Here is a 19,866-nt window from a genome sequence, read left to right as displayed (position 1 = left end):
CCAGACTTTAGAACTCCCTCCCAAGAGGGATCAGGATGGACTCATCCTTGCTTGCCTTTCACAAACAATTTAAACTATTTATTTGACCTCAGGCCTTTGGAGGAAAATAAGGGGCATAGAGCTGGGGAGGTTGTGCGTGGGTGCTGGGGAGTTTATTTAGTTTTAAATGTAGTCTTATTTGTACAAGTATTTTGTATTGTATCTAAATTGTATTTTGTATTCATGACACAAATATTTGTTTGTTTTTTACTTCTGTATTTGCAATATTTTTAGAGTTATTGAGTTGTGTCATGTCACTGAATCCCCCATGGGGATAAAGGCAGGGTAGAAATAAATATGGTGATAATAATTGTGTTCACTAGTCAGACATGAGCTCCATCCATTAGACAGTAACTCTTGCTGTCTCCCCTGACTACCAGCCATCCCCATGGGAAGAACCTGAGAATGAGGTGAAGGGTAAGGAATGAGAACAGAAGAAGAACAAGGAATCAATTCCATGAATATTGTCTTTGTTGGAGCAAATGATGTCTCAAGAAGCCCGTTTTAAAGAAGTGAAAGGTCAGGATGTAAAGGAAAGAGGGAAGTTGAAAGGATCGTAACTTATTTTTAAAGAAGAAGCATAAGAAAGTAAGCTGCAAATGAAGAGGACCCTAATTCATATCATACAAACTGCCTAAAGGCAGGGCTGGGAAAACTTTATCCTTCCTGATGTTCTGAACTTCATCCCCCAGAAGTGTTAACCAGGATAGCACACAATAAAGAACAGTGGGAGGAAGAGTAAAAACACATGGGAAAGCAATGTTTCCCTATTCCCACCTCAAGACAAGCCACATTTCCTCAGATTTCACATTCAAAGAAAATAACATTGGCTAAATGTACACAGCTGCTGTAATACAGGTAAAATAATACCTTTAAAAAGCTTTGAACTCTTCAAAGTGTTACACAGTAAAAACTAGAATTCTTATTAGTTCTCCCATTCTGTCCTCCCCAAACTGACCGAAACCCATTCTTGCCTTACATTCTGGTGTTACTGGTCTTGTTGATAATGACGGCTTTCCCAGTTTGGTCTACGTTGTGGTCCATGCCAAAGTAGGCAGCAACTCGGTGTAAAAGCATCCTATGGTATGAGGTCATTTGGGGAAACTTCTTGAACTGATTACTGACAGCCACGAAGATCAAAGCAGGGTCGGGGAAGGAAGAGAAAAGATTTTTTAAAAAAAATCAAAAATATGACATACCAAAAGCTCAGGCTTAAATTTTTGCTGGAGGGAAGGTGTGGGTGAAATTACCCTGAGTATAAATAAGCCATGTCTTGAAAATAATTAAAGGGAATGAAGAGACCATACTGATTTATTCTACAATAATCCTAAATCAAAGCAAACAAGCCCAGAAATCTACTGAAAGCAAGTTGTGATTACTATGAAGGAAAATGTAGCAGTGAGACCCAAACACGCTCTGTTTGCTTACAGCAAGGCATAATAACTCGCAGTATTTTTTTAAGGACAACCATTTGCTGGGTTCAAAACTATATGGGAAAGTGGGAAAGGAGCATCTGTTCATATGGCATGCGAGAAAATAGAAATACCCATGGCACCTCTTTATCAGATCTTGAGTAGCTTTTTAAAGTCTTAAAACTAGACATTTTGCTAACGAACATGTTTTCAGTGAAACAGCTATAAATGTAACTAAAAAACCAAGACAACAAAATGCCCAAAAAAGTGAATGTTTTCAAAGAATAACAAAATGAACACAGAAATCATTTTCCCTTGGTTGCATAGTAAAATATAGAGTGTTTTTTTTTTTAAATCAGAGAAGCCTTTGTCAATGTCAACAGGCAAAGATCAGGTCAAACTGGGTGCCTTTTCAATGAAAAAGTACATTTCCTTAAAAAAAAAATGGGCAACAGTATGTAGTGGGCCTCCACTGGATGATTAAATTTACCAAGCAATATTTATTACAACAGTAAGAACTGAATAAAACCTGCATGAGTCAATTTTGTTTCCCAGTAACAGTACAAGTAATATTTTTCTGAATTTCCACAATGTCTTAAAACTTAAAGTTTCAAGAATGTTCTAAAACAATAAACATATACAGTTTTTCCTATTTTAGGCTTCTGGTATACGTCAAGTCCCATTGTTATGTGCCATCATAGCCACAAGTGAGGAATGCTAGGAGTTACAGTTGAACATAATCTGGATAAGCAACACTGCTCCAACTCAATCACTGTGCAGCCTGCAATTTTATGTGCTGGTGAGATTTATTATAAATGGCTTAGAACAGACTGCAGAACAACTGTGTTCTTCTAACGTATCTTCACTGTAAAGAACAGACAGCTCCGTGTCTTTTAAAATAGTGCAAGAATTGTACTTCAAAGGTAAATGGGAAAATTTACGATCTTTCTAGCAGCTGTGAAACCAACACTAACCACTTATGTTTCAGACATGTTTTGTTAGGATGAATCCAAGGAGCCATACAAACAGCTGCTTCATGTATATCTGTTTATGTGCTAAAAGATGCATACATAAGACCCATGTCAAATCTTGAGAAAACTATGAATTTGACGGGGTGACCTTGTACCAGTCGCACACTGTTATCCTAACTTACCACACATGGTTGTTGTGAGGATAAATGGGAGATAAGGGTGGGTGGAAGAACCTTGTAAGCCACCCTAAGCTCCTTGGAAAAGAAGCGAGATAAAAATGTAATTTAAAAATATTTATAAATTATTATCCTATAAAACAGTGATTCTCAAAGTGGACGCTACCGCCCCCTCGGTGTGCATTGGAGCAATCCAGGGGGGCAGTGATGGCACCTATTAGGACACAGGGGCGGGGCCAGAGGAGGGGAGGGGCCTCTTCCCAAGTGCCGGAGACAGGGCTGAGCACCTGAGGCACCTGTTAGGACACACAGAGGGCAGAGCTAGAGGAGTGTGGCATGGCTTCTTCCCAAGAGCCCGAGACAGGGCTGAGAATCTATACCTCTCCTGAGACGCCTGTTGGGACAAAGAGGGCGGAGCTAGGGAAGGGGGCGGGGCCTCCTTCCAAGAGCCCAAGACAGGGTTGAGCCTCTGTACCTCTCCTAAGAGACCTTTTAGGACCAAAGGGCTAGGGGCGGGGCGGGGGCTCTTCCCAAGAGCCTCTGTATACCTCCCCTGAGGCGCTTGTTAGAACACGGGGGCAGGGTATAGAGGTTCAGCCCCGTTGGCAGGCACTTGGGAAGAGGCCCCGCCCCCTCCTCTAGCCCCGCCCCCATGTCCTGGCAGGTGCTGCAGGACAGGGATAGAAGCTCAGCCCTGCCTCAGAGCTCGTAACTCCGCCCATCCCAGTCCTGGCCTCCCATTTGTGGCCCAGCCCACCTCCCCCTCCCAGCCCTGCATCTTGGACTGGGGAGAAGATCAGCCCCACCCTCTTGAGCAGGAACCACGCCCACCCCTCTAAGCCATGCCTCCTTTCCAGGGGGCGCTGAGTAATATTTTATTCTGGAAAGGTGGCGGTAGGCCAAATAAGTTTGGGAACCACTGCTATAAAATATGAATTTGGGTTCCAGGCAATGATTCAAATAAGAATAAAATCTACTGAATTCAATGGAATTTAGCTCTGAGTAATCTCTCTCTCTCTCTCTCTCCCCCTCCCCCCCCCCCTCTAAAAATAAAAAGAAGTCCAGCAGGGTTCTGTTTCCTCCATTCCTATACTCAGAATTTGGAAATATTTTCAGTGCTAAGATGTTATCACTACTTTTTTAAAAAAATACATTGCTGTTAGTTGTTACTTCATGGCAAAAAAAGGAACTCGTTAAATTATTCCTTTGTAATGCTGCTTTAAAAAAGAACAATTTGATCCTCTCCCATTGTTTCAAATAACCATCAATAATGACTTCAAGGGAAAGGTACGCCCTCCCAGCAACATGAATACTGTTGTCATTAGAATGCCTGAAAAGTAATGTCATTGGCCACAATTTCTTTTTTTAAAGGCAATAAGTAACATCATAATGAAACCACATGATAGCATTCTATGTGCAAACACAGTAGAGGTGATTAGGGAAGAACTAAGAAGGAATCATGGGGAACTGCATATTGTCCATATTATTGTGTTCTTCCCCCAAGACCTTGAAATGGCAGCCAATTAGGGAAGAGCACTATTAGACAAGACCAAAGGCAGCTCTATCTGCCTTTAAATTCTAATATTCTAAGCTTGATTGGGAGTAAAACCATTTTACTGTAAGGAAACATAATTAGTGGACATCCTTTATGTCACAGTACTTACTTGTTATCATTAATAAATTCCAGGATCTCCTGTTCTAATTTTAGCAGCATCATCCTATCCCTGTTAAAGAGAAAATAAGGAAAAAGAAAGGAGGAAGCATCCGGAGCATAAATAGCCATACAGCTCTTTAAAACCTGCAAATTACTGCCCTCCTCCATCCCAATGTTAAGCTAAAAGCTCAACATAATTCAACAATAAAGGCATTACTACCTGTCCTGCACTGACAGTTGCAAAACAGATGTAGCAAGTTTAAAGGAGAGCTTTTTTTGTTCAGGTAGATTCATTTCTGCACAGTGATTACACTTCTAGGAGCATAATACCCCATCGGCTCTCACAGAGCCTGTATTATTAAAGAGAAACAGAAATCAGAAAGTAGCCAGTGCCTGGCATTCAGCTATGACATTGTTTATTACATTAAAAACAGGAAATAATTTACACAGGAGTATCAGGAGGCCATTTATAAAGGGCCCTTTGAGCTATTGTGGCTCATTCTTAACTAACTCATACCCACTACTTTCCATCTTACCAGTCTTATGCTCAGTGCAAGAATACATCTATTTTGTTGGGCTACAATGCTAGAATGATTCCAATTCTAACTTCTTATATTTACAGGATTTTCAAATAAGCTCTGTGGGTCCCAGAGCTAAAGCTAAGTGGATATTAACTAGACCCTCAATGGGAGACCACTGCAAGGTCCATGCAACAGCTGAAAAGTACGAGTAATTTAGGCATTCGAGATCCCCCTGGGGTAAAGTCAGATGTAACATCATGTAATTTCCAAACATCTACTATCTTCCGCATGGCCAACATCAGTACTCAGGAAGCTTATTTACACCTTCAGCAAAGTACCTGCCAGTGGGGTTTATCCTAAATTGGCAGGTTTAGAAGCATCCGCACTCCTATCCAAGGTCAGTGGCTAAGTATGATAGCTGCTATTATGATTTTTCACAATGCTCTAGGGCAGTGTTTCTCAAACTCTGCTCCTCCAGGTGTTTTGGACTACAGCTACTACAAATCCCAGCCAGCCTACCAGCTGTAGAAATTTTGGGAGCTGAAGTCCAAAGTATCTGGAGAAGCAGATAATTCAATATTGTGGTTACCAACTTCATTAAATAATACTGGAGTATAGCAAATATCAGCAGTGGATGTTTCTGCAATCAGATCTCCTGCAGCTAGCAGATAGGCTCTGTGCTGAATTTAGACATGGGCTCTTACTATGGCCCAGGGGCTATGTAAAGAGTCCATTGATTACGTTATTTCCCATTTTATGCTCCAGGACCCAAGAATCATACATGCTCTATGTGTATTTGCAAGAAGCAAAATCGAGCAAACTGAGAGTCCCCCTAGAGCAGTGGCTCTCAATCTGGGGTCCCCAGATGTTTTTGGCCTTCAACTCCCAGAAATTCTAACAGCTGGAAAATTGGGTGGGATTTCTGGGAGTTGTAGGCCAAAAACATCTGGGGACCCCAGGTTGAGAACCATTGCACTAGAGGACCCTCAGTTCATGGTCATCAACGCTTCCTTCACCCCATGAGATAAGGGATTCACCAATGTTCCCGTAATTCCACCCCATATTCACAACATAATCCTAGTACTCCCCATGTTTTTAGCTCTTGCAACCTTGAAAGACCACCATCTACTTTCCATCTGAAAATCTGCCACATAAATGTACTCAAACTTACCTTGGGTTTTTCTTCAGTGTGTTTACTAAAAATTCATGCAGATCTATTCCAGTGGAGTCTGTGTATTCCTGGCTGGAATCTACAAGAGATGATAGTAGGAACTCAAGCAATATTCTCTTTACTGGAACAGCATGCAAAGAGTGAAAACAAATATGAACAGTGTGGTTCTGATTTATTGTGCAAGGGCTCAAGCTCAGTGCTAAAGTTCCTGTCACTTCTAGCATCACCAGCAGAGTTAAGTTGGTTCCACTGGAACAGAGGGTCCAATGGCTATTTTGGTCCCAATCTTTGTTTTCCAGACATTCTTGGGCAATGATTTCCCAACATGCCCAAACAGTGGTCATGCTGACTAGGAATGGTGGGAGTCTGAGACCACCAATGGCCATTCCAGATTTTGGAATGGTTGCCTTATGCTTAGAGAATAAGTAACAGACTGAGAATTAAGTTACTATTCTAGAATGTTCTTGTTCTGCCACTAATTGCATAAATAACTGCACACAAGTCATTTCACCCAACATAATTTTCCTGTCTCAAACAAGTTCTAGAAGGATAACATCTTAAAAAGAAGTTTACAGCAAATGAGGCTTGGTAGAACTGAATACAGACTTGAATTGAAAATGAAGCTAATTAAGTGTTTCTTAGAGCAATCAAGGTTTCCTGGCAGGATTGTCTTTCATGGGTTCTTATCATGCAATACCAACCTGTGCCTATATGCAGAAAGAATTCCACCCACTTCTTAATGCATGATGGATGACTGAGGAATTAAATATTTGCAAAGTCTAATATAAATCTACTGAATAAACAATTCTCAAGCTAATAAGCAGATCAGAATGAAGGTTTCTACTGGCTTGTGTACTTCTTGATGCAGCCACTGTTTTTTGGTTCCAAATACATGAAAAAGGCTGTTTTTTCACAGATAAATAACTTTGAAATATATTTTTCAAATTCACTTTGGTTCAGATTTTAAAAAACAAAAACAAATCACAGACTGATTTTGGAAAGGTAAGTGTGGAGATCTCATGCAGGGGGGATTACTTTTTGAATCCCACCGCTGCTACCAAATGTAAAAATGTTTATAATGCGGCCACCAGATGTCAAGGGGGATTATCAACTCTTGCCACCACTATTGGAAGATTTAGCCACTGGCTACTTATAGAAGAGACTTTTATTTTTCTTCTTTCTTCTTTATTCTTGATGTGTGTATATATGACAGACTGAGATGTTTGAGAGAACAATAACAAGTTTATTCAGGCACAGCTTAATGGTTACAATAACTTTTCTTCTTGTTTGAGGCACGTTACTGAACAGTTGCAAAGTTATATTGAGGTGTTCCAAACTTCTTAAAATGTCAGTTCTTTCTCCACTAACAGACTACCTTAAAATAAGCCACCAAACTTATTTTATCCCTGATCCCCTAACTTAGGATCAGCCTTCCCTGAGCTTCAACAGAGCCCAGACTACCTAAAATAAGTCACCAAACTTATTTTAGAATTGACTCAAAATCCCACATTTGAGCCACCCTGATCCTCCAACTGAGAATCGGACTTCCCTGTGGTTTGCTGACCACAGACACTGACTGACTGACTGAGTTTCCCTCCAAATTCTACTCTCTCTGCAGCTAACCCAGTTGGCTCCGCCCCCTTCTCCATGGCAACCAGCCTCTGAGTGCTGAGTAACTGAAATATTAACCCTTTTTAAAACACAGTTAAACATGGCATCTGTAAATTAAAATTCATACTTCTTTACAGTAAGATATGGATGAGACTTAAGGACTAACATTGGTTTGCCCAACTTTTAAGATGTTTGAGAGAAGCTCTGTTCTGTTCTGTCACTGTCAGAGTCACTACTGATAAAAACACAGGAATGGGCATTTCTGGTGGCATCTTCAGATCTCTGAAACTCCCTGTCATGAATGGTCCAAGGTGGCCTTATCCTTGTTGTCCTTTGGCTATAAATACAGACATTTTCATTCAGACAGTCTCTGAGCTTCTAAAGACATTTTGCTGAAGTCAATCTTAATTGGTAGATGCTTGCATATTATATTGAACTTTGCTCTTATTATCTATCATATTGTTGGTAAGATGTTTTGAGCATTGTTGTTGTTTATTCGTTCAGTCGCTTCCAACCCTTTGTGACATCATGGACCAGCCCAGGCCAGAGCTCCCTGTCGGCCATCGCCACCCCCAGCTCCTTCAAGGTCAGGCCAGTCACTTCAAAAATACCATCCATCCATCTTGCCCTTGGTCGGCCACTCTTCCTTTTTCCTTTCTTTTTCCCCAGCATCATTATCTTCTCCAAGATTTCTTGTCTTCTCATGATGTGGCCAAAATATTTTATCTTTGCTTCTAATATCCTTCCCTCCAGTGAGCAGCTGGGCATTATTTCCTGTACTATGGACTGGTTGAATCTTCTTGCGGTTCAAGGCACTCTCAGATTTTTCCTCCAACAACACAGTTCAAAAGCGTCTATCTTCCTTTGCTCAGCCTTCCTTATGGTCCAGCTCTCGCATCCATACGTTACTACGGGGAATATCATTGCTTTAACTATGCGGACCTTCGTTGCCAGTGTGATGTCTCTATACTTCAATATTTTATCGTCATTGATCATTGATATCTGCCCAAGAAGTAAACGTCTTCTGATTTCCTGGCTGCAGTCTGCGTCTGCAGGAATCTTTACGCCTACAAAGTCTGTCACTGCCTCCATGTTTTCTCTCTCTCTATTTGCCAGTTATCAATCAATCTTGTTGCCATCATCTTGGTTTTCTTGATGCTTAACTGCAACCAAGCTTTTGCACTTTCTTCTTTCACCTGGTTATAAGGCTCCTCAGCTCCTCCTCACTATCAGCCATTAAAGTAGTATCATCTGCATATCTAAGGTTGTTAATGTTTCTTCCAGCAATTTTAACTCCAGCCTTGGATTAATCAAGCCCCACATGTCTGCACACAAGTCAAATAGGTATGGTGAAAGTATACAGCACTGCCGTACTCCTTTCCCAATCTTGAACCAGTCTGTTGTTCCATGGTCAGGAGACAGACAAGATGACTTGGTATTCCCATACCACCAAGAACTTGCCACAATTTATTATGATCCACACAGTCAAAGGCTTTAGAAAAGTCAATAAAACAGAAATAGATGTTTTTCTGAAACTCCCTACCTTCCTCCATCATCCAGCTTTGAGCATTACTTGTAATGAAAAGGGGGAGGGTATCTATTTTAAAATAATACTATTGGGTGAAACAAAAGAAAGTGCTACAAATCAGACAGAAATTGAATTGTTTACACAATTGTTTAAATAATACAACTGTACTGAAGTTAAACATCAGTACAGCCACCAATCCCAAAAATAATGTCAACAATGTATCCTAACAGGATACTCGGAACAAGTCCCAGAACTTGGGAACTTTTTTTTCTTCATTACAGTACAGCTCCCAGAATCCTCCATCCAGCATGGTCAAGTCAAGTTCCCAACCTGAAACAAATCACAATTTCCTCTGATTTCAGAATGCAGACATTTCACTATACTATTGTTTACTGGGCTGCTTATCCAAGGATAATAAAGGCAAATCCTGATCTTGTTAGTAGGTATCAAGTTCACTTTACTTATTTTGATCTCTGAGTCATTCCACAGACATGTAAACATTTCACAGGTTACAAGGAGTTCAGGATTATCATCTCAGATCAGCTAATGGGCAAAGCCAGCTCTATGATGGCTATGACCAAATGTGAGAGGATGTTGCTATGATCAAGGGAACAGCCTAAGAACATAATGGTTATTGTGAAGACTTACCATACTTCTATCCTCCCCTGGATGCATCTATACTGTGGAATCAATGCAGTTTGACACCACTTTAATTGCCATGGCTCAATGCTTTGGAACTGTGGAATTTTTAGTTTGGTGTAGTTTGCCCACTTTGGCAGGAGTGGTTAAAGACCCTGAAAAACTACCATGATTTCATAGCATAGAGACATAGCAAAGCGATGGCAAAAGCTGATGCTATTGCCAGGAAGGGAGGGGATCCAGGAGGAACCAGAGCACCGAAAGGGTGTTGGATTTGTCTCAGCCTTGGAAGACTCCTACAGAAGGAAGCAATGGGGCAGCCTGCAACTGAAGTAAAGGCTTTCTCATAAGCAAAGAAAGAAGGACAAGGAAGCAGACCCAGCAGTCTCTCCCCAGGACTTTCTTAACCTCTGAGCCCTTACTTCATTCTTTTATCTCCTGAGCAGTTCTAGAGAGCAGAGGGTACTGTTCTTGGTATGTGCAGGAATCTGTCTACCGTACCTGGAAAGATTCTGGAGCTCAGTCAGAAAGAAGCTCTTAGAAACAATCGGAGGCCTCTGCCCAGTGAGCTCAAATGGGATGCATTGGTTTCTATAGGATCCAAATCTGCACAAATGTCCATTTCTCACCAGGGCTGACCATGCTGAGACAGGAGTATGGGAATAGGGGGGTTCTGAAACTGCCCCAACATATTCTCCTTTCAGATGTCTGAGCCTGCAGCAATTTACAGATTACTGTTCCTCTGACCCCATTAATGAACAAAGAGTGGGAAACCTGGATCCTTGAACTGTGTATTGATTTGGAACCAATACATGTTTTTGAAGAATTGTTTTTTGTTATGCCTCATTGGTAAACAATGGAGACAGAGAACATTTATAATGTCCCACTCCCAGGGTTACAGCTTCCATTTAACACAGGTGATGTGCACAAGTGTGCCATAACTTTTCCAAACACTGATAGAAACCCTGTGGGGCACTGAACTGTGCCTTGCAAATTATTATTTAGACAGCTCTATCTCAGTGCTGGAGCACATGATTTGTAGACATAATACCTGCCATTCTATTGCGGCATTACTATCAAAACAATCCTAGATGGCAGAGGGAGAGATAAATGTTTGCTTTTAAACCTTGGAGAGGTACAGCCTATTGGAGCAGACACTATCAGGTTAGACAGGCCAATCATCTGACTCATTAACAGAGCCATGTCATATGTTAATCCAACCTCTGTTCTATTTTGCAATGCAGCAGCAGTTTACCTTCTTTGTCACTTACATGGCACTGCATGCTGACTCCATTTCTAGGCATACTGGTTTACTGAACAAGAAGAAGAGGTGAAACTGAAAACTCAACTAAGTGAGAGTCTGTGATAAACTCAAGACAGCACTGATTGGGTTGTAAGAAGAGTGGCATAATACAACTATACAGTATCTGGGGAGGGGAACCATTTCTCAACCAATGCATCTGAATTTTGGATCTCGGAGAAAGGGCTACTTACCTCATTAAAGTAAGCAAATGCCACACTACAATCCCACTTCAACGCTATCTCATTCAAATAGCATTATTATTATTATTTTATTGTATGACACAGCAAACAAGATAGATATGCTGGATTTTGTTTCACAAAATCACAAGTCGAACATTTATTATTATTATTTTATTATGACACAGCAAACAAGATAGATATGCTGGATTTCATATCACAAAATCACAAGTCGAACACTTCCCAAGTGTCTAGGACTGTGTGATGTATTTTCGGATGATGCTCGCAGATCCCAGTAGGGTGGCCTTTTGCAGTTGGCAGGTCGTAATTTTGTCAATGTCTATTGTTTCCAAATGCCGGCTGAGATCTTTTGGCACGGCACCCAGTGTGCCGATCACCACTGGGACCACCTGCACTGGTTTCTGCCAGAGTCTTTGAAGTTCAATCTTGAGGTTCTGATAGCGGCTGAGATGATGATGATGATTATTATTATTATTATTATTATTAATACACTGTGTAACAACATTTGAAAAAAATCTGTTCCTGGTTTGAAAGTGTTATTTCCTGTTTAATTGTGCAGTATTTACTTTGAAAGTTATACTCCAGAAACTTCATTTTTGTGGCTGCCACAAACTCTGTTGCATTGATTGAGACTAGGAGATATTCACTGAAAAAATATAGCAAAATGTGCTGCAGGATGTCCCACAAAAACAAAGCTTTTGCATTTTAATAAACGTTTTCCACGTTTTTATGATAGACCCATTTAGAAAATAACACTTATAGCCCAGGAACAAAAATCGTGTTACATTGTGTTATTAATACTCCATTTTTCTCTAGGATCCAAGACACAAAGCAGCCAGTAAAAAATTGCAAAGCTGCTGGGAGCTATGGATGAGGAAAGGCTTCAGCTATAACAGAAAGCTCTAAGAAATGAGGCTATCAAGAAAGAATTAACAAGAATAGAGAGAAGTTGTGAGGAATGAACCATGGCAGAATATAAAGTGACATAAGTAAAATGAATGAGATTGATACAAGGCAGCCAGCCCAGATTTTAACAGAGGGACACAGGCATATGACTTACACTAAGCCAAACTATTTGTCCTTTATGTCCTAAATGACTGACAGCAGGTCTTCAGCGACTCAGGCAGAGGTCTTTCCCCATTTAGCAGAGCCTCTCAACCAGAACTGCCAGAAACTGTGGAATTTCCAGTTGATGGTCTACAGTCAAAGCAAGTGCCCATCGACTGAGATGATAATATTGTGTTATGATTTGCTGTTTATTTTGTTATATTGTATGGTGTCTGGGCATTGCCCCATGTAAGCCGCCCCGAGTCCCCATAGGGGAGATGGTGGCGGGGTATAAATAAAGTTTTATTATTATTATTATTATGCACAGTCACTTCCCAATCACTGGGGAATGAGGGGAAATGCAAAGTGGGCCTTTAGTACCTGTCCAAAACAACTCTTTTAAAATTCACCTAAGGCATCTGAAATGACAACAACCCAAAACACCTCTCTTCTGCATTACAGTTATGTAAACACTTTTTCCACTTTATTTAATCTTACAGTTTTATCTTTGTTTTTCTATGTGAAGAGATCATAAAATCACCCAATAAGGTTCTGTATACAAGTGAGAGATAGGACATCAACTCACTGCATAGCACATACACAAACTTTATGCACAACCATTTAACCTATTATAGATAGTTATTTTACATGTGTATTGCTACAAACATAATGTCACTCTGTGCTTATCTTGATCAGACATTTTGCCTACTTCTGATGCATGTTAAGATGTCTGCAAACATAATACAGCATGCATCATCTTTTCAAAGCCAAAATCTATCTTCTTTTTTCTAGTTTTGGGGGATTTTATTAAAATAATTCTAATCAGACAAACAATAACATTTTGTAGGTACATCTTAATCATTAATTTGCATATTCATATTGTTAAAAGTCTATTATGGAAATGGGTGCTGAAGTCTCATAAACTTTTACCTCTACAAAAAACATTTCTGGTACAAAATGTTTGTGAATTGTTGATGTTGCTCCTTCTTAAGTGAAGTAAAATTTAAAGTTTCATAGTATGTTGCATAAAGTTGCATATGATCCTCGTTGTGGCTAGAAAAGTTGTATTAAAAGGATAACTAACCCATGAGAAGAGCATATGTATGTTGTCTCTTTATGGATAATGGAAAGAAAAAATTTAACAGGAGCCTGAAATTGTCTTACCTCTAGACAGCATTTTCTTGGGGGCCTTCTCTTTATTTTTCTCTTTATCTTCTTTTTCAGGACCATCTTTTGCAGACTTCTCATCTTTCTTGTCAGGAGGGCAATTGATATGCAACTGTATGATATCCTAATGATAAGAAAAAAGCCATAGCTGATGCTTCACAATCAACTGAAGTGGGGAGCATGCATTTGATGTTCGGCAGTGGAACTCTCTCCCCCGGACTGTGGTGGAGGCTCCTTCTTTGGAGGCTTTTAAACAGAGGCTGGATGGCCATCTGTCGGGGTGCTATGAATGCGATTTCCTGCTTCTTGGCAGGGGGTTGGACTGGATGGCCCATGAGGTCTCTTCCAACTCTACTATTCTATGATTTTATGATCAATGTATTTTGATCTGGAAAGTAATTTTGTGTTGGGTCAGATTGGCTAATGACCCCAGGAGAGTGCTCCAACTGCTATGTGTGGCTGCTTGCTTTTGTGATTTACCCAGAGTTTCAGTTATTTATGCTCTGAACCTTTTCCATGCTTATCACGCAATAGATTAGGAGCCCCTGGTGGCACAATGGGTTAAGCCTTTGTGCCAGCAGGACTGCAGACTGTCAGGTCAACGATTTGAATTCAGGGAGAGCGAATGAGCTCCCTCTGTCAGCTCCAGCTCCAGCTCCTGAAGCAGGGACATGAGAGAAACCTTCTACAAGGATGGTAAAACATCAAACATCTGGGCGTCTCCTGGGTAACATACTTGCAGACGCCCAATTCTCTCACACCAGAAGTGACTTGCAGTTTCTCAAGCCGCTCCTGACACGTAAAAAAAACCGCAATAGATTAAACAGCTTAATCAAAAATGGATAGAAGTCCAAGCTGAAAGGACTTTTACTCCATCTCTTTCCTATCCCTCTTGAAACCCAGAATCTGTAGCACTTTCAAAGAAGAGAAGGAAGAGAACAATAGGTTTTTCCTTAAATTGAATTTAACCATTCCCACCTATTATGTGGCATGTCTCACTCACTCCAGTTATTTGTATTGTTTGGATTGAGCAATGATCTATAACATCAATGTACTTTATTTTCTTCTTTCATTTCATTACTGCCTACTGCAATCTGAACTATGTGGCTTTCCGGTACAAGTGCATGCTATGGAAGTTTACTGGAAGAGCTGAAATTCTATCTTCTGCTATATTATTCTAGAGGAGGTGTAATATGGTAGCATGATTATATCAAGGGCAACCTTATTCTGAAAGCCTTGTCTAGCATTCCACTCAGTATAATCAGGTAGTATACATGCTAATTCAAAGGAAGTTCATAGAGTAAGGAGACAGAGAAAATGGACTTATAGATAAAAATAGTAACTGGAACCCTATCATAACTCTAGCACACACTGAGAGCCAGTATGGTGTAGTGGTCCGAGCTTTGGACTATGACTCTGGACACAAGAGTCTGAATCCCTGTTCAGTTCTGGAAACCCACTGGGTGACCTTGGCCAAGCCGCACTCTCTCAGACTCAAAGAAAGACAAAGGCAATCTCCATTTGGACAAATCTTGCCAAGAAAACCCCATTATAGGTTTGCCTTGGGGTTATTACATGTCAGAAATAAAGGCACGTAACAGCGTATTGGTATGATACTGTTACTATTTCCCCTTTTGAAACTGCACGTACAAGTAAGCTTTGCTAGAGCTGAATTTGTGGCCATGATCTTTTCCAAAATAATCACTGATAGTGTTCTCTCCACCTAAATGGAAAAGCAGTGAAGTTGCAATTCTGTCTTACCTGGGTTTCCAATGGCCCATCCACAAAGGGGCTAGAAGATTCTTCACATACAGCCAGACTCCGGACCAACTTCAGCTTTGAATTGGACTGAAAAGACAAAAGCTTCTGTGATAATGTTCAGGTGGCTAGAGCTCCCTTTGATGCATCACTGAGCTGCTAGTCAATTAGCGCTAACTGCATCAGCACTAATTGATTATTGTCAGCAGAATAATTAGAAACATAAATTCCTTTGCTCCAATGGTAATATAACATTTTAGCAGATAGCACCAATGACTTGCAGACATACGGCTAAAAGAAATTCTTCCTCTTAATACCCCAGATAAGATTCAAACATGTCACCATTAGAAGTGGAAGGCTAGTGCAGTAATCCAGCACACCACTTAGTCTCTGCTAACACATTGCCTTACAGGTCAAAAACAATGACTTGGCTCCCTTGAAGCACACGAACCCATTAAGAAAAATGCTGACTGATAAACCACCCCTGGTTAAATGGAGCCCTGAATGCTTACCTTCTTCCTGCCTTAATTAAAAGGCTGTCTCACCACAGCTAGTGCTTTACCTGCATCCCTGACAAAGACAGCTAATTCTAAGTGATACACTAGTACTATTTTAAAGAAAAAATAAAGGTCTTCTTTAAAGAAAGGATTTTTGGATGTTATGCATGTATGTAGATTTGTTTCTGAGTAAAAAGGAGGAGGCTGAGAATAAACACACAAATCTTTCACATGGACAAACACAAACATGCTGGAACAGGATGCTAGGGACCACAGCTTAGACGTTTTCTCCACTGTTAAGAGTGGGATGTGAAAAATGTTTAAGATACATATTAACGGAGCCAATATAGAGCTATGAAATCTCAAAATCTTAGAATAGGTAGCAATAGCTTAAAACCAAAGTCAATAATACTGTGTTAGATGGACTCCTGGTCTCACTGCCAATGTCTCACGTGCCAGCTAGTCTCTCAAAGAGGGCAGTTTCATAGCTATAAGGTAGATAGAATGACAAGTGGTCTTGCCCTGCCTTCCATCCTCTTGTCACCTAGGTGTGCCATGTTTTCATTATTCAGAGGGCACACAATCACTTTAGCATGTAAGGCCTTTAAGGCAGACAAAAAGTAAATTACAGTAAAGAGGTTTGGAAGGAAGAAACAAAGAAATCCAAGTTGGAGGGCTGACAAGAAGGAAAATATTTGGGGCGGCTCAATGCCAAGGGTGACAGGGATCATACTCATAAAAGCTCCTTTTGATGTCCCACATCTGGAGCACCGTATGATATATAACCAAGGAGAAGAGAATAGAGTGTCTCTTACCTTGGCTCTTTTTCTAGCATGCCCATGATTGGATATTCGCCTCTGCAAAAATAAAAGGGTAGGAGGGGAGATGGAAAAGCTACTTTGTGTATACTATGCAGTGTTAAGATACATGCTAGAAAAAAATCAAAATGCATTATTCAAATGCCTGTTGTGGAACATGCATCCCAAACATCCAGTTAACTGCACTACTATTTTGCCACTTCTAACTGTAAAGGGACAGAATAGGCACAGGTGATGGTTGGGGGAGTGCAGAAAGGTGAAGGCTCATGGAAAGGACATTTTGCAATGTAATTGCTTCCTGCAAGGACTTTGCTACTTGTCCCAAGAGAAGTTCCAAATGCTATGGTTGGTGAATTTCTATGTCTATATCTAAGTCCTAATAGGATAGTAATAATGATAGCCACAGGGGCTAGTATTAATAGCTCCACCACGTCACTAAATCATGCAGCCATCATTTCCATGGCATAATTTATCTTGCAAGAGTCTAATAAAAACAGGCTGTTTTTACATACATATAGGGCAAAACCAAATCCGAGGCAGGGAACAACCAGAAATGTCTAAATACCAAATACATAAACAAGATGCAATATTCACGAAGAGGGGAAATCCAGTTAAACCATCAGATTCCGAGGATTTGAACCTGTGCCTAAAACTGAATTCTTTAAATGGTGTGGCCATCCTCTCTCCTTTCTTTAATTCCATCTTTTAAACCCATCTTTTCTGTCATGCTTTTGCCGAACCCCTGAGTTATCATTCTCAAAGTGTAGCCCATATAATATCAGACAGTATTTGTTCATATTGGTCATTTGTATACCAATATCTCTTTTGTCTCTCCCTTCAAGTTGTTATCTCTTTCTATGATTTGCATGGATCATAATATTGTTGAGGCAGAAGCTTGCCTGCTAAGCACTACATCCTTTGTAGGAATATTAATAAAACCTTTTTTAAACAATCACATTACAAAATGGTTAAGGCCTATTGCTGAATTAAGTTTGTTTGTGTTTATGCTTTGAATGAGCTTAAGTGATCAAGCAACCACAGACATACTTAACTGGCAAGTCTATGCACCCTGAACTAGGTTTAAGCTGCATTCAATTCAATGTGATATACTAAAAGCAAAAAGAGATAGGGTGCTCTGGATGCACTGTAAAAGACCCCTTTATGCAGGAGACAAAGAAAACTAGATGAGTTTGGAAGAGATTTTCTTGAAGGACCCAGCACATATTGCTATAAAATCAAATAGCAGCACAAACATATCTGAAGCAGATACTTGCCAGTTTGGTGCTATACTCAAGAGGATGGGCAGGTGACTTACAGAAACATAACAGTGTATACAACTGTTTAGATATTACTATTATTTCTATGAAAACAGAGCATTTCATACAAAAACGGAGAAACCCCTGCCTCAAAGAATTTGAGATCCACATTTTAACACCATTGGGACACAAGAGAAGGGAAGAAGAGAAGAGAAAAGGTAGCCCAAGGACAACTGTGTGAGCAAACACAATGCTTAGACTCCATCTGAGCTATGGATGGGGATAATAGGATTAGGCTAAAGGCATACTGGGCTCTGAGGAAGGATTAAAAAGAGATACAGCACCACTATGATGTTCTAAGAGAAAGTTACAGCTATGAGAGGCATCAAGAGAGAATAAGGTGAATTGTTTCAGACAACAGGATGTTTTTGTGCAGTCAAGAGGTCCCCCACGACCTTCTGGTAAACAAACTAGTAAAATGTGGGCTAGACAAAACTACGGTTAGGTGGATCTGTAACTGGCTAAGCAAACGAACCCAAAGGGTGCTCACCAATGCGTCATCTTCATCTTGGAAAGAAGTCATGAGTGGAGTGCAGCAGGGTTCCGTCCTGGGCCTGGTTCTGTTTAACATCTTTATTAACGACTTAGATGAAGGGTTAGAAGGCACGATCATCAAGTTTGCAGATAACACCAAACTGGGAGGAATAGCCAACACTCCAGAAGAAAGGAGCAGAATTCAAAACGATCTTAACAGACTAGAGAGATGGGCCAAAACTAACAAAATGAAGTTCAACAGGGACAAATGCAAGATACTTCACTTCAGCACAAAAATGGAATGCAAAGATACAGAATGGGGGACGCCTGGCTAGACAGGAGTACATGTGAAAAAGATCTTGGAGTCCTTGTGGACAACAAGTTAAACATGAGCCAGCAATGTGATGCGGCTGCTAAGAAAGCCAACGGGATTTTGGCCTGCATCAATAGGGGTATAGCGTCTAGGTCCAGGGAAGTCATGCTCCCCCTCTACTCTGCCTTGGTCAGACCACACCTGGAATACTGTGTCCAATTCTGGGCACCTCAATTGAAGGGAGATGTTGACAAACTGGAAAGCATCCAGAGGAGGGCAACTAAAATGATCAAAGGGCTGGAGAACAAGACCTATGAGGAGCGGCTTAAAGAACTGGGCATGTTTAGCCTGCAGAAGAGATGTTGACAAACTGGAAAGCGTCCAGAGGAGGGCAACTAAAATGATCAAAGGTCTGGAGAACAAGACCTATGAGGAGCAGCTTAAAGAACTAGGCATGTTTAGCCTGCAGAAGAGAAGGCTAAGAGGAGACATGATCGCCATGTACAAATACGTGAGGGGAAGTCATAGGGAGGAGGGAGCAAGTTTGTTTTCTGCTGCCCTGCAGACTAGGACGCGGAACAATGGCTTCAAACTACAGGAAAGGAGATTCCACCTGAACATCAGGAAGAACTTCCTCACTGTGAGGGCTGTTCGGCAGTGGAACTCTCTCCCCCAGACTGTGGTGGAAGCTCCTTCTTTGGTGTGATGACTCATGGGCCATGTAGTCCCGTTCCAAGTGCTGTTGTGACAGATGAAGAGGAAAACTTGGGTTTTCCACCATTTCAGCCAGAAAAGGAACTTTCCCAGCCAGAAATGGAACCCTTGCACCTGCAGGTTTGTCTTCCAGAAATCTGCCAAACAAGCCCTGAGTCAAAATCTCCCCCTTTTTCTCGCCGTAATTATTATCTCCAGCAAAAAGGAGTGCAGCAGGCTAATCGCAGGAGCTTGAGAATTGCAGCAAAGCATTCAGATGATTAAGCCTGCTCCCATGAGAAATTTTAGGGAGTCATACATCTGGACACAGAGATTGACTTTCGTTTCTGGTTCCCCAGAGAAGTGTTCTCTGGTGGGAAAACGAGGCCCTATTTAGGTTCCTTGCTCTCGAAGGAATCTTGCGGAGTCAATTCGTCAGCTACCGGAGCAGCGTGTGTGGACAGCTACTCCTGCTCTCAAGCCTTTGTTCCTGTTCCAAGCCTTCGTTCCCAGCCTTGTTTTCTCCCCGGATCTTGCCTTGTTTCCCGGACCTCGCCAAGT

The 19,866-nt window shown here is 40.9% G+C and overlaps 1 protein-coding gene across 13 annotated transcripts in view; it reads right to left on the bottom strand.

Moving 5' to 3' along the window:
* The window catches only part of r3hdm2 (R3H domain containing 2), a 200,217-nt gene that overhangs the window by 71,660 nt on the left and 108,691 nt on the right, over window positions 1–19,866 (bottom strand). For 12 of the 13 annotated variants that reach the window (XM_008115075.3, XM_062971105.1, XM_016995231.2 and 9 more), the window contains 6 exons: window positions 16,507–16,548; window positions 15,198–15,284; window positions 13,434–13,560; window positions 5,945–6,023; window positions 4,263–4,322; window positions 1,019–1,159 (listed from right to left, as the gene is read on the bottom strand). In XM_008115075.3, the coding sequence (XP_008113282.1) occupies window positions 1,019–1,159; window positions 4,263–4,322; window positions 5,945–6,023; window positions 13,434–13,560; window positions 15,198–15,284; window positions 16,507–16,548 (536 nt within the window). The remainder of the gene's footprint in view (window positions 1–1,018; window positions 1,160–4,262; window positions 4,323–5,944; window positions 6,024–13,433; window positions 13,561–15,197; window positions 15,285–16,506; window positions 16,549–19,866) is intronic. The other variant, XM_016995229.2, reaches the window with a different exon arrangement.

Source organism: Anolis carolinensis, chromosome 2 (assembly GCF_035594765.1).
Source record: "Anolis carolinensis isolate JA03-04 chromosome 2, rAnoCar3.1.pri, whole genome shotgun sequence".
Classification (NCBI taxonomy): Eukaryota; Metazoa; Chordata; class Lepidosauria; order Squamata; family Dactyloidae; genus Anolis; species Anolis carolinensis.
The sequence above is the reverse complement of the archived record's forward strand: the minus strand, read 5'-3'. Positions and strand labels throughout refer to the sequence as shown.